At 45.5% G+C, this 15,987-nt stretch overlaps 1 protein-coding gene across 1 annotated transcript in view; it reads left to right on the forward strand.

Moving 5' to 3' along the window:
* The first annotated feature begins 3,788 nt into the window (after positions 1-3,788).
* Positions 3,789-15,987, forward strand: part of LOC141264797 (SWI/SNF-related matrix-associated actin-dependent regulator of chromatin subfamily D member 3-like) — a 71,170-nt gene continuing 58,971 nt past the window's right edge. Inside the window, exon 1 of the mRNA XM_073677110.1 lies at positions 3,789-4,254. Within this exon, the coding sequence (XP_073533211.1) occupies positions 4,177-4,254 (78 nt within the window). The 5' untranslated portion in view covers positions 3,789-4,176. The remainder of the gene's footprint in view (positions 4,255-15,987) is intronic.

Raw genomic sequence — 15,987 nt, forward strand, 5'->3', positions numbered from 1 at the left:
AATGTACTGATAATACAGGGGTGTACTCACTTATACTGAGCGCTGTATATATAATGTACTGATAATACAGGGGTGTACTCACTTATACTGAGCGCTGTATATATAATGTACTGATAATACAGGGGTGTACTCACTTATGCTGAGCACTGTATATATAATGTACTGATAATACAGGGGTGTACTCACTTATACTGAGCCCTGTATATATAATGTACTGATAATACAGGGGTGTACTCACTTATACTGAGCGCTGTATATATAATGTACTGATAATACAGGGGTGTACTCACTTATGCTGAGCACTGTATATATAATGTACTGATAATACAGGGGTGTACTCTCTTATGCTGAGCGCTGTATATATAATGTACTGATAATACAGGGGTGTACTCACTTATTCTGAGCGCTGTATATATAATGTACTGATAATACAGGGGTGTACTCACTTATGCTGAGCACTGTATATATAATGTACTGATAATACAGGGGTGTACTCACTTATACTAAGCCCTGTATATATAATGTACTGATAATACAGGGGGTGTTCTCACTTATGCTGAGCCCTGTATATATAATGTACTGATAATACAGGGGTGTACTCACTTATACTAAGCCCTGTATATATAATGTACTGATAATACAGGGGTGTACTCACTTATGCTGAGCCCTGTATATATAATGTACTGATAATACAGGGGTGTACTCACTTATGCTGAGCACTGTATATATAATGTACTGATAATACAGGGGTGTACTCACTTATACTGAGCGCTGTATATATAATGTACTGATAATACAGGGGTGTAATCACTTATACTGAGCGCTGTATATATAATGTACTGATAATACAGGGGTGTAATCACTTATGCTGAGCACTGTATATATAATGTACTGATAATACAGGGCTGTACTCACTTATACTGAGCGCTGTATATATAATGTACTGATAATACAGGGGGTGTACTCACTTATACTGAGCCCTGTATATATAATGTACTGATAATACAGGGGTGTAATCACTTATGCTGAGCACTGTATATATAATGTACTGATAATACAGGGGTGTACTCACTTATACTGAGCCCTGTATATATAATGTACTGATAATACAGGGGTGAACTCACTTATGCTGAGCCCTGTATATATAATGTACTGATAATACAGGGGTGTACTCACTTATACTGAGCGCTGTATATATAATGTACTGATAATACAGGGGTGTAATCACTTATGCTGAGCACTGTATATATAATGTACTGATAATACAGGGGTGTAATCACTTATACTGAGCCCTGTATATATAATGTACTGATAATACAGGGGTGTAATCACTTATACTGAGCCCTGTATATATAATGTACTGATAATACAGGGGTGTAATCACTTATGCTGAGCCCTGTATATATAATGTACTGATAATACAGGGGTGTACTCACTTATACTGAGCGCTGTATATATAATGTACTGATAATACAGGGGTGTACTCACTTATACAGAGCGCTGTATATATAATGTACTGATAATACAGGGGTGAACTCACTTATGCTGAGCCCTGTATATATAATGTACTGATAATACAGGGGTGTACTCACTTATACTGAGCCCTGTATATATAATGTACTGATAATACAGGGGTGAACTCACTTATGCTGAGCCCTGTATATATAATGTACTGATAATACAGGGGTGTACTCACTTATACTGAGCGCTGTATATATAATGTACTGATAATACAGGGGTGTAATCACTTATGCTGAGCACTGTATATATAATGTACTGATAATACAGGGGTGTACTCACTTATGCTGAGCGCTGTCTATACAGTGACTTGTGAAAGTATTTGCCCCCCTTGAACTTTTCTACCCTTTGTCACATTTCTGGCTTCAAACATAAAGATATAAAATTCTAATTTTTTGGGAAGAATCCACAACAAGTGGGACACAATCGTGAAGTGGAACCAAATTTATTGGATATTTTCAACTTTTTAAAAAAATTAAAAACTGAAGAGTGGGGCGTGCAATATTATTCGCCCCCTTGAGTTAATACTTTGTAGCGCCACCTTTTGCTGCGATTACAGCTGCACGTCTCTTAGGGTATGTCTCTATCAGTTTTGCACATTGAGAGGCTGAAATTCTTGCCCATTCTTGGAGGGCGTTTCTGAACAGCAGTTTTCAGCTCTTCCCACAGAGTCTCGATTGGATTCAGGTCTGGAGCTTACTTGTCCAGACATTGAACTCTGAATGCCTAAGCTGTCCGAGTATTTAAACTTCCCCAGACCACACGCTGAGGCGAAGAGATATGGTGAATGGCCTCCCACCCTTCGCAATGGCCATTCATAAAAACCACTCCCTTTTACTTTATATTTAACCCCTCTCAGCTTTTTACCAGTGACTTTGTCATATACATTATATATAATGTATATATACTGTATACGTGTATAATACGTGTCCAATTTACAGTGGATTGACATGAAATTCTCACCAGATATCGGTAACAACACATCCATATATAATTATGTGTAATAATGAGAAAAGACACAGGGAAAAAGTATTGCACGAGCTTACTGGAATTTATTTAATACTTCGTACAAGCCTTTGTTGGTGATGAAGCTTCACGACACCTCCTGTATGGAGAAACTAGTCGCAGGCATTGCTCAGGCGTGATTTTGCACCATTCTTCCACACAAACACTCTTCACATCCTGAAGCTTCTGTGGCTTTTTCTATGAAGTCTGAGCTTTAGTTCCTTCCATACATTTTCTATTGGATCCAGGTCCGGTGATCGGCTCGGCCATTCTAGCAGCTTTATTTTCTTTCTCTGAAACCAGTTGATAGTTTCCTTGGCCGTGTGTTTGGGATCGTTGTCTTATTGAAATGTCCGCCCTCGTTTCATCTTCATCACCCTGGTAGATGGCAGCAGGTTTTAATCAAGAATGTCTCTGTACATTGGTCCATTCATCCTTCCTTCAATGATATGAAGTTTTCCAGTGCTGTATGCTGAGAAACAGCCCCTCACCTTGATGATCCCACCTGCACTCTTCACTGTTGGTATGGTGGTTTTTGGGTGATATGTAGTTGCCTTTTGGCCTCCAAACATGGTGTGTATTATGGCATCCAATGAGTTCAGTTTTGGTCTCATCTGACCAGATTCACCCAGTATTTATCAGGCTTGTCTAAATGATGTTGAGCAAACTGTAAAGGCGACTGAACATGCTTTCTGCTCAGCAATGGAGTCTTGCATGGTGGGTGTGCATACAGGCCATGGAGGTTACGTGGTGGAAGTTTGTATATATATATATATATATATATATATATATATATATGTCTTATTGATTTCTTTGAGGCTCTTGTAGCTGCTGATTGCAGGTCTCTCTGTAGCTCTCTATGGGTGGTCCTTGGCTCTTAGAAAACTTTTCTGATCATTCTTTTCCCTCCTCGGTCTGGAATCTTGTGGGGAGCAGCTCTGGTGATTTCTTCCCTGTGTGGATTGGACTGGTTGTTACCGACATCTGGGGAGAATTTCATGTCAATGGCACCTTTACCAATAGATACTTAGAGACTTGGTGACACGTTCAATACTTATATCACCCACTGTATATATATACTGGGTGAGGAAATATCAGGGTGGTATTTTATGTGTACGGTACATTGAGGAGGGGGATATCAGGGTGCTGTATGTAAATTGGGTGGGGGGATGTCAGGGACATTAAGCCCAGACTCCCCCCGATTGTCTGGGAAGTTGTGGCCTCTGTGTCCTGGGAAGATCTGGATATTCTGCCCTGTGTGAGGAGGGGGATACACAATGGCGGACACAGGAGACAGCTCGGGAGCAGACAGGCAGAGACAGCTGCAGTCAGACAGGCAGAGACAGCTGGGACTCCAGCCTCCACTCCAGGGGCTGCAGCTATTCCTGGCTTATCAGTGGAAGGAATTCAGCAGCTGGAGGGTGGAGAGTGGGCCCTCAGCGCAGCCCTGAGAGACCCCCAGCACGACCTGGGAGAGTGAGCGGGAGACTGATTAATACTGGGGTACACAAAGCCCGGCCAGGGGGTGAGGACAGAAAGTGGGTGAGAGGCATCGAGAAGGAGCGCGCGGGGCAGAGGACGCTGAAGTGGCGGAGGGCAGACCCCACAAGACACAACTTTCCCAACTTCTTCCCAGTGGGTGACACTGTGGGGATGGCAGCGGACGATGCTGCCGGAGGAGCCCGCAGGGCAACTAAGAGCAAACTGTTTGAGTTCCTGGTGCACGGCGTGGTGAGTGCGGGGCAACTGAACTGGGGATGGGGCAACTAACCCGACACGTGATCCCACAGCCCTCCGCCGGTCTACGGGTCACCGGCCACAGCATGATCCCTCCACTATAGGTGTGTGTATATATGTGTGTCACTACTTATATGCTGTGCTTGTGTGTATATACATACATCTATATACATATATTTATATACACACACACATATATATATACACATGTACACACTCGTATACAGTGGGGAAAATAAGTATTTGATTTTGCAGTTTTCCCACCTACAGAGAATGGAGAGATCTGTGATTGTTCTCGTCGGTCACTTCACCTGTGAGAGACAGAATCTAAGAATAATCCAGAAAATCACATTGTAGGATTTAAATCATTTGCATTTTATTGCATGAAATAAGTATTTGATCACCGACCAACCAACCAACCAGCAAGATCTCGCCTCAGGGGGGTAACGATTCTGAGACAGGTCAAAAATCAGTCCAGATCTACACGGGAGGACCTGGTCAATGCCTTGAAGAGAGCTGGGACCACTGTCTCAAACATTACCATTAGTAACCCACTATGCCGTCATGGATTAAAATCCTGCAGGACACGCAAGGATCCCCTGCTCACGCCAGCACATGTCCAGGCCCATTTGAAGTTCGGCAATGACCATCAGGGTAGGCATGGGAGAAGGTCATCTGGTCAGATGAGACCAAAATAGAACTTTTTTTGGTATCAACTCCACTCGCCATATTTGGAGGAAGAAGAAGAATGAGTACAACCTAAAGAAAACCGTCCCAACCATGAAGCATGGTGGGGGAAACATCATACTTTGGGGGTGCTTTTCTGCAAAGAGGACAGGACCACTGCACTGTATTGAAGGGAGGATGGGTGGATGGAGTTATTTATTGTGAGATTTTGGCCAACAACCTCCTTCCCTCAGTAAGAGCATAGAAGTTGGGTTGTGGCTGGATCTTCCAGCATGACAATGACCCAAAACACACTGCCAGGGCTACTAAGGAGTGGCTCCATAAGAAGCATTTCAAGGTCCTGGAGTGGCCTAGCAAGTCTCCAGATCTGAGCCCAATAGAACAGTTTTGGAGGGAGCTGAAACTCACAGTTGCCCAGCGACAGCCCCGAAACCTGAAAGATCTGGAGAAGATCTGTATGGAGGAGGGGGCCAAAATCCCTGCTGCAGTGTGTGCAAACCTGGTGAAGATCTGTATGGAGGAGGGGGCCAAAATCCCTGCTGCAGTGTGTGCAAACCTGGTGAAGATCTGTATGGAGGAGGGGGCCAAAATCCCTGCTGCAGTGTGTGCAAACCTGGTGAAGATCTGTATGGAGGAGGGGGCCAAAATCCCTGCTGCAGTGTGTGCAAACCTAGTCAAGAACTACAGGAAACATCTGACCTCTGTAATTGTAACAAAGGTTTCTGGACAAATATTAAGTTCTGTTTTTCTATTGTATCAAATACTTATTTCATGCAATAAAATGCAAATTAATTATGTAGAAATCCTACAATGTCATTTTCTGGATATTTTCTAAGATTCTGTCTCACAGGTGAAGTGACCTGCGATAAAAATTACCGACCGCTCCATTCTTTATAGGTGGGAAAACTGCAAAATCAAATACTTATTTTCCCCACTGTGTATACACACACATATACTCATATACATATATACACACAGTACACATACACATATATACATACACATACATATATACACACAGTACACATATACATATACATATATACACTGGTGAGGAATCCAGTTGTGGGATCCACATTTTAAAAAAGATATTCAGAAGTTAGTCAGTTCAAAGGCGGCAATTAGATTATTACACGGGATGGAGGTCTCTACTATATTACACGGGATGGAGGTCTCTCCTACATTACACGGGATGGAGGCCTCTCCTACATTACACGGGATGGAGGCCTCTCCTATATTACACAGGATGGAGGCCTCTCCTATATTACACGGGATGGAGGCCTCTCCTACATTACACAGGATGGAGGCCTCTCCTACATTACACAGGATGGAGGCCTCTCCTATATTATACGGGATGGAGGCCTCTCCTATATTACACAGGATGGAGGCCTCTCCTACATTACACAGGATGGAGGCCTCTCCTACATTACACGGGATGGAGGCCTCTCCTATATTACACGGGATGGAGGCCTCTCCTACATTACACAGGATGGAGGCCTCTCCTATATTACACGGGATGGAGGCCTCTCCTATATTACACAGGATGGAGGCCTCTCCTATATTACACAGGATGGAGGCCTCTCCTATATTACACAGGATGGAGGCCTCTCCTACATTACACGGGATGGAGGCCTCTCCTATATTACACAGGATGGAGGCCTCTCCTACATTACACAGGATGGAGGCCTCTCCTATATTACACGGGATGGAGGCCTCTCCTATATTACACAGGATGGAGGCCTCTCCTATATTACACAGGATGGAGGCCTCTCCTATATTACACAGGATGGAGGCCTCTCCTACATTACACGGGATGGAGGCCTCTCCTATATTACACAGGATGGAGGCCTCTCCTACATTACACAGGATGGAGGCCTCTCCTACATTACACAGGATGGAGGCCTCTCCTACATTACACAGGATGTAGGCCTCTCCTACATTACACGGGATGGAGGCCTCTCCTATATTACACAGGAAGGAGGCCTCTCCTATATTACACAGGATGGAGGCCTCTCCTATATTATACGGGATGGAGGCCTCTCCTACATTACACGGGATGGAGGCCTCTCCTACATTACACGGGATGGAGGCCTCTCCTACATTACACGGGATGGAGGCCTCTCCTATATTACACGGGATGGAGGCCTCTCCTATATTACACGGGATGGAGGCCTCTCCTATATTACACAGGATGGAGGCCTCTCCTATATTACACGGGATGGAGGCCTCTCCTACATTACACGGGATGGAGGCCTCTCCTACATTACACGGGATGGAGGCCTCTCATACATTACACGGGATGGAGGCCTCTCCTATATTACACAGGATGGAGGCCTCTCCTATATTACACGGGATGGAGGCCTCTCCTATATTACACGGGATGGAGGCCTCTCCTATATTACACAGGATGGAGGCCTCTCCTATATTACACGGGATGGAGGCCTCTCCTACATTACACGGGATGGAGGCCTCTCCTACATTACACAGGATGGAGGCCTCTCCTATATTACACGGGATGGAGGCCTCTCCTACATTACACGGGATGAAGGCCTCTCCTATATTACACAGGATGGAGGCCTCTCCTATATTACACGGGATGGAGGCCTCTCCTATATTATACGGGATGGAGGCCTCTCCTATATTACACAGGACGGAGGCCTCTCCTATATTACACAGGACGGAGGCCTCTCCTATATTACACGGGATGGAGGCCTCTCCTATATTATACGGGATGGAGGCCTCTCCTATATTACACAGGATGGAGGCCTCTCCTACATTACACGGGATGGAGGCCTCTCCTATATTACACGGGATGGAGGCCTCTCCTATATTACACGGGATGGAGTCCTCTCCTATATTACACAGGAAGGAGGCCTCAGAGGGGATCTCATTACATGTATAATATATGTGGGGTCAGTACAGAGGACGGCACAGGACTTATTCCTTCTATAGACCACACTAAGGACCAGGAGGCTCATTACAGGGGAAGAAAGGAGATTCCTGCAGCTAAACAGGAAAGGATTCTCTACAGTCAGAGCAGAGACTGCGGAATACCGACCACAAGAGGTAGAGATGGCCGACACTATAACAGCTTTATACAGGGGCCGACACTATAACAGCTGTATACAGGGGCCGACACTATAACAGCTTTATACAGGGGCCGACACTATAACGGCTTTATACAGGAGCCGACACTATAACAGCTTTATACAGGAGCCGACACTATAACAGCTTTATACAGGGGCCGACACTATAACAGCTTTATACAGGGGCCGACACTATAACAGCTTTATACAGGGCCGACACTATAACAGCTTTATACAGGGGCCGACACTATAACAGCTTTATACAGGGGCCGACACTATAACGGCTTTATACAGGGGCCGAGACTATAACGGCTTTATACAGGGGCCGACACTATAACAGCTTTATACAGGGGCCGACACTATAACAGCTTTATACAGGGGCCGACACTATAACGGCTTTATACAGGGGCCGACACTATAACAGCTGTATACAGGGGCCGAGACTATAACGGCTTTATACAGGGGCCGACACTATAACGGCTTTATACAGAGGTCGACACTATAACAGCTTTATACAGGGGCCGACACTATAACAGCTTTATACAGGGGCCGACACTATAACAGCTTTATACAGGGGCCGACACTATAACAGCTGTATACAGGGGCCGAGACTATAACAGCTTTATACAGGAGCCGACACTATAACAGCTTTATACAGGGGCCGACACTATAACAGCTTTATACAGGAGCCGACACTATAACAGCTTTATACAGGGGCCGAGACTATAACAGCTTTATACAGGGGCCGACACTATAACAGCTTTATACAGGAGCCGACACTATAACAGCTTTATACAGGGGCCGACACTATAACAGCTTTATACAGGGGCCGACACTATAACAGCTTTATACAGGGGCCGACACTATAACAGCTTTATACAGGGGCCGACACTATAACAGCTTTATACAGGGGCCGAGACTATAACAGCTTTATACAGGAGCCGACACTATAACAGCTTTATACAGGAGCCGACACTATAACAGCTTTATACAGGGGCCGACACTATAACAGCTGTATACAGGGGCCGAGACTATAACAGCTTTATACAGGGGCCGACACTATAACAGCTTTATACAGGGGCCGAGACTATAACAGCTTTATACAGGGCCAACACTATAACAGCTTTATACAGGGGCCGAGACTATAACAGCTTTATACAGGGGCCGACACTATAACAGCTTTATACAGGGGCCGACACTATAACAGCTTTATACAGGGGCCGAGACTATAACAGCTTTATACAGGGGCCGACACTATAACGGCTTTATACAGGGGCCGACACTATAACAGCTTTATACAGGAGGCGACACTATAACAGCTTTATACAGGGGCCGAGACTATAACAGCTTTATACAGGGGCCGACACTATAACAGCTTTATACAGGGGCCGACACTATAACAGCTTTATACAGGGGCCGACACTATAACAGCTTTATACAGGAGGCGACACTATAACAGCTTTATACAGGGACCGACACTATAACAGCTTTATACAGGGGCCGACACTATAACAGCTTTATACAGGGGCCGACACTATAACAGCTTTATACAGGGGCCGACACTATAACAGCTTTATACAGGGGCCGAGACTATAACAGCTTTATACAGGGGCCGACACTATAACAGCTTTATACAGGGGCCGAGACTATAACAGCTTTATACAGGGGCCGACACTATAACGGCTTTATACAGGGGCCGAGACTATAACAGCTTTATACAGGGGCCGACACTATAACAGCTTTATACAGGGGCCGACACTATAACGGCTTTATACAGGGGCCGACACTATAACAGCTTTATACAGGGGCCGAGACTATAACAGCTTTATACAGGGGCCGACACTATAACGGCTTTATACAGGGGCCGACACTATAACAGCTGTATACAGGGGCCGACACTATAACAGCTTTATACAGGGGCCGACACTATAACAGCTTTATACAGGAGCGACACTATAACAGCTTTATACAGGGGCCGAGACTATAACAGCTTTATACAGGGGCCGACACTATAACGGCTTTATACAGGGGCCGACACTATAAAGGCTTTATACAGGGGCCGAGACTATAACAGCTTTATACAGGAGCCGACACTATAACGGCTTTATACAGGGGCCGACACTATAACAGCTTTATACAGGAGGCGACACTATAACAGCTTTATACAGGGGCCGACACTATAACAGCTTTATACAGGGCCGACACTATAACGGCTTTATACAGGGGCCGACACTATAACAGCTTTATACAGGGGCCGACACTATAACAGCTTTATACAGGGGCCGACACTATAACAGCTTTATACAGGGGCCGACACTATAACGGCTTTATACAGGGGCCGAGACTATAACAGCTTTATACAGGGGCCGACACTATAACAGCTTTATACAGGGGCCGAGACTATAACAGCTTTATACAGGGGCCGACACTATAACAGCTTTATACAGGGGCCGAGACTATAACAGCTTTATACAGGGGCCGACACTATAACAGCTTTATACAGGAGCCGACACTATAACAGCTTTATACAGGGGCCGAGACTATAACAGCTTTATACAGGGGCCGACACTATAACAGCTTTATACAGGGCCGACACTATAACAGCTTTATACAGGGGCCGAGACTATAACAGCTTTATACAGGGGCCGAGACTATAACAGCTTTATACAGGGGCCGACACTATAACAGCTTTATACAGGGGCCGAGACTATAACAGCTTTATACAGGGGCCGAGACTATAACAGCTTTATACAGGGGCCGACACTCTAACAGCTGTATACAGGGGCCGAGACTATAACAGCTTTATACAGGGGCCGAGACTATAACGGCTTTATACAGGAGCCGACACTATAACGGCTTTATACAGGGGCCGACACTATAACAGCTTTATACAGGGGCCGACACTATAACAGCTTTATACAGGGGCCGACACTATAATAGCTGTATACAGGGGCCGAGACTATAACAGCTTTATACAGGGGCCGACACTATAACGGCTTTATACAGGGGCCGACACTATAACGGCTTTATACAGGGGTCGACACTATAACAGCTGTATACAGGGGCCGACACTATAACAGCTTTATACAGGAGCCGACACTATAACGGCTTTATACAGGAGCCGACACTATAACAGCTTTATACAGAGGCCGACACTATAACAGCTTTATAAAGGGGCCGACACTATAACAGCTTTATACAGGGGCCGACACTATAACAGCTTTATATAGGGGCGACACTATAACAGCTTTATACAGGGGCCGACACTATAACAGCTTTATACAGGAGCCGACACTATAACGGCTTTACACAGGGGCCGACACTATAACAGCTTTATACAGAGGCCGACACTATAACAGCTTTATAAAGGGGCCGACACTATAACAGCTTTATACAGGGGCCGACACTATAACAGCTTTATACAGGGGCGACACTATAACAGCTTTATACAGAGGCCGACACTATAACAGCTTTATACAGGGGCGACACTATAACAGCTTTATACAGGGCCGACACTATAACGGCTTTATAAAGGGGCCGACACTATAACAGCTTTATACAGAGGCCGACACTATAACAGCTTTACACAGGGGCCGACACTATAACGGCTTTACAAAGGGGCCGACACTATAACAGCTTTATACAGAGGCCGACACTATAACAGCTTTATACAGGGGCGACACTATAACAGCTTTATACAGGGCCGACACTATAACAGCTTTATACAGAGGCCGACACTATAACAGCTTTATACAGGGGCGACACTATAACAGCTTTATACAGGGGCCGACACTATAACGGCTTTATACAGGGGCCGACACTATAACTGCTTTATACAGGGGCCGACACTATAACGACTTTATACAGGAGCCGACACTATAACAGCTTTATACAGGGGCCGACACTATAACGGCTTTATACAGGGACCGACACTATAACGGCTTTATACAGGGGCCGACACTATAACGGCTTTATACAGGAGCCGACACTATAACAGCTTTATACAGGGGCGACACTATAACAGCTTTATACAGGGGCCGACACTATAACGGCTTTATACAGGGGCCGACACTATAACGGCTTTATACAGGAGCCGACACTATAACAGCTTTATACAGGGGCCGACACTATAACGGCTTTATACAGGGGCCGACACTATAACGGCTTTATACAGGAGCCGACACTATAACAGCTTTATACAGGGGCGACACTATAACAGCTTTATACAGGGGCCGACACTATAACAGCTTTATACAGGGGCCGACACTATAACAGCTTTATACAGGGACCGACACTATAACGGCTTTATACAGGGGCCGACACTATAACGGCTTTATACAGGAGCCGACACTATAACAGCTTTATACAGGGGCGACACTATAACAGCTTTATACAGGGGCCGACACTATAACAGCTTTATACAGGGGCCGACACTATAACAGCTTTATACAGGGGCCGACACTATAACAGCTTTATACAGGGGCCGACACTATAACAGCTTTATACAGGGGCCGACACTATAACAGCTTTATACAGGGGCGACACTATAACGGCTTTATACAGAGGCCGACACTATAACAGCTGTATACAGGGGCCGACACTATAACAGCTTTATACAGGGGCCGACACTATAACAGCTTTATACAGAGGCCGACACTATAACAGCTTTATACAGGGGCCGACACTATAACAGCTGTATACAGGGGCGACACTATAACGGCTTTATACAGAGGCCGACACTATAACAGCTGTATACAGGGGCCGACACTATAACAGCTTTATACAGGAGCCGACACTATAACAGCTGTATACAGGGGCCGACACTATAACAGCTTTATACAGGAGCCGACACTATAACGGCTTTATACAGGGGCCGACACTATAACAGCTTTATACAGGGGCCGACACTATAACAGCTTTATACAGGGGCCGACACTATAACAGCTTTATACAGGGGCCGACACTATAACGGCTTTATACAGGGGCCGACACTATAACGGCTTTATACAGGGGTCGACACTATAACAGCTGTATACAGGGGCCGACACTATAACGGCTTTATACAGGGGTCGACACTATAACAGCTGTATACAGGGGCCGACACTATAACAGCTTTATACAGGAGCCGACACTATAACAGCTTTATACAGGGGCCGAAACTATAACAGCTTTATACAGGGGCCGACACTATAACGGCTTTATACAGGGGCCGACACTATAACAGCTTTATACAGGGACCGACACTATGACAGCTTTATACAGGGGCCGACACTATAACAGCTTTATAAAGGGGCCGACACTATAACGGCTTTATACAGGGGCCGACACTATAACGGCTTTATACAGGGGCCGACACTATAACAGCTTTATACAGGGGCCGACACTATAACAGCTTTATAAAGGGGCCGACACTATAACAGCTTTATACAGGGGCCGACACTATAACGGCTTTATACAGGGGCCGACACTATAACAGCTTTATACAGGGGCCGACACTATAACAGCTTTATACAGGGGCCGACACTATAACAGCTTTATACAGGGACCGACACTATGACAGCTTTACACAGGGGCCGACACTATAACGGCTTTATAAAGGGGCCGACACTATAACGGCTTTATACAGGGGCCGACACTACAACAGCTTTATACAGGGGCCGACACTATAACGGCTTTGTACAGGGGCCGACACTATAACAGCTTTATACAGGAGCCGACACTATAACAGCTTTATACAGGGACCGACACTATGACAGCTTTATACAGGGGCCGACACTATAACAGCTTTATAAAGGGGCCGACACTATAACGGCTTTATACAGGGGCCGACACTATAACAGCTTTACACAGGGGCCGACACTATAACGGCTTTGTACAGGGGCCGACACTATAACAGCTTTATACAGGGACCGACACTATGACAGCTTTATACAGGGGCCGACACTATAACAGCTTTATAAAGGGGCCGACACTATAACGGCTTTATACAGGGGCCGACACTATAACAGCTTTATACAGGGGCCGACACTATAACGGCTTTATACAGGGGCCGACACTATAACAGCTTTATACAGGGGCCGACACTATAACGGCTTTATACAGGGGCCGACACTATAACAGCTTTATACAGGGACCGACACTATGACAGCTTTACACAGGGGCCGACACTATAACGGCTTTATAAAGGGGCCGACACTATAACGGCTTTATACAGGAGCCGACACTATAACAGCTTTATACAAGGGCCGACACTATAACAGCTTTATACAGGGGCCGACACTATAACAGCTTTATACAAGGGCCGACACTATAACAGCTTTATACAGGGGCCGACACTATAACGGCTTTACACAGGGGCCGACACTATAACGGCTTTATAAAGGGGCCGACACTATAACGGCTTTATAAAGGGGCCGACACTATAACGGCTTTATACAGGGGCCGACACTACAACGGCTTTATACAGGAGCCGACACTATAACAGCTTTATACAGGGACCGACACTATGACAGCTTTATACAGGGGCCGACACTATAACAGCTTTATACAGGGGCCGACACTATAACAGCTTTATACAAGGGCCGACACTATAATAGCTTTATACAGGGGCCGACAATATAACAGCTTTATACAGGAGCCGACACTATAACAGCTTTATACAGGGGCCGACACTATAACAGCTTTATACAGGGGCCGACACTATAACGGCTTTATACAGGGGCCGACACTATAACAGCTTTATACAGGAGCCGACACTATAACAACTTTATACAGGGGCCGACACTATAACAGCTTTATACAGGGGCCGACACTATAACAACTTTATACAGGGGCCGACACTATAACGGCTTTATACAGGGGCCGACACTATAACAGCTTCATACAGAGGCCGACACTATAACAGCTTTATACAGGGGCCGACACTATAACAGCTTCATACAGGGACCGACACTATAACGGCTTCATACAGAGGCCGACACTATAACAGCTTTATACAGGGGCCGACACTATAACGGCTTCATACAGAGGCCGACACTATAACAGCTTTATACAGGGGCCGACACTATAACGGCTTCATACAGAGGCCGACACTATAACAGCTTTATACAGGAGCCGACACTATAACAGCTTTATACAGGGGCCGACACTATAACAGCTTTATACAGGGGCCGACACTATAACAGCTTTATACAGGGGCCGACACTATAACAGCTTCATACAGAGGCCGACACTATAACAGCTTTATACAGGGGCCGACACTATAACGGCTTTACACAGGGGCCGACACTATAACAGCTTTATAAAGGGGCCGACACTATAACAGCTTTATACAGGGCCGACACTATAACAGCTTTATACAGGGGTGACACTATAACAGCTTTATACAGGGCCGACACTATAACAGCTTTATACAGGGGCCGACACTATAACGGCTTTATACAGGGGCCGACACTATAACAGCTTTATACAGGGGCCGACACTATAACAGCTTTATACAGGGGCCGACACTATAACAGCTTTATACAGGAGCCGACACTATAACAGCTTTATACAGGGGCCGACACTATAACAGCTTCATACAGAGGCCGACACTATAACAGCTTTATACAGGGGCCGACACTATAACGGCTTTACACAGGGGCCGACACTATAACGGCTTTATAAAGGGGCCGACACTATAACAGCTTTATACAGGGGCCGACACTATAACAGCTTTATACAGTGGCCAACACTATAACAGCTTTATACAGGAGCCGACACTATAACAGCTTTATACAGGGGCCGACACTATAACAGCTTTATACAGGGCCGACACTATAACAGCTTTATACAGGGCCGACACTATAACAGCTTTATACAGGGGCCGACACTATAACAGCTTTATACAGGAGCCGACACTATAACAGCTTTATACAGGGCCGACACTATAACGGCTTTATACAGGGGCCGACAC

The sequence above is a fragment of the Phyllobates terribilis genome, unplaced genomic scaffold (genome assembly GCF_046119375.1).
Source record: "Phyllobates terribilis strain yellow unplaced genomic scaffold, ASM4611937v1 Scaffold_4__5_contigs__length_816908805, whole genome shotgun sequence".
In the NCBI taxonomy this organism is placed as follows: Eukaryota; Metazoa; Chordata; class Amphibia; order Anura; family Dendrobatidae; genus Phyllobates; species Phyllobates terribilis.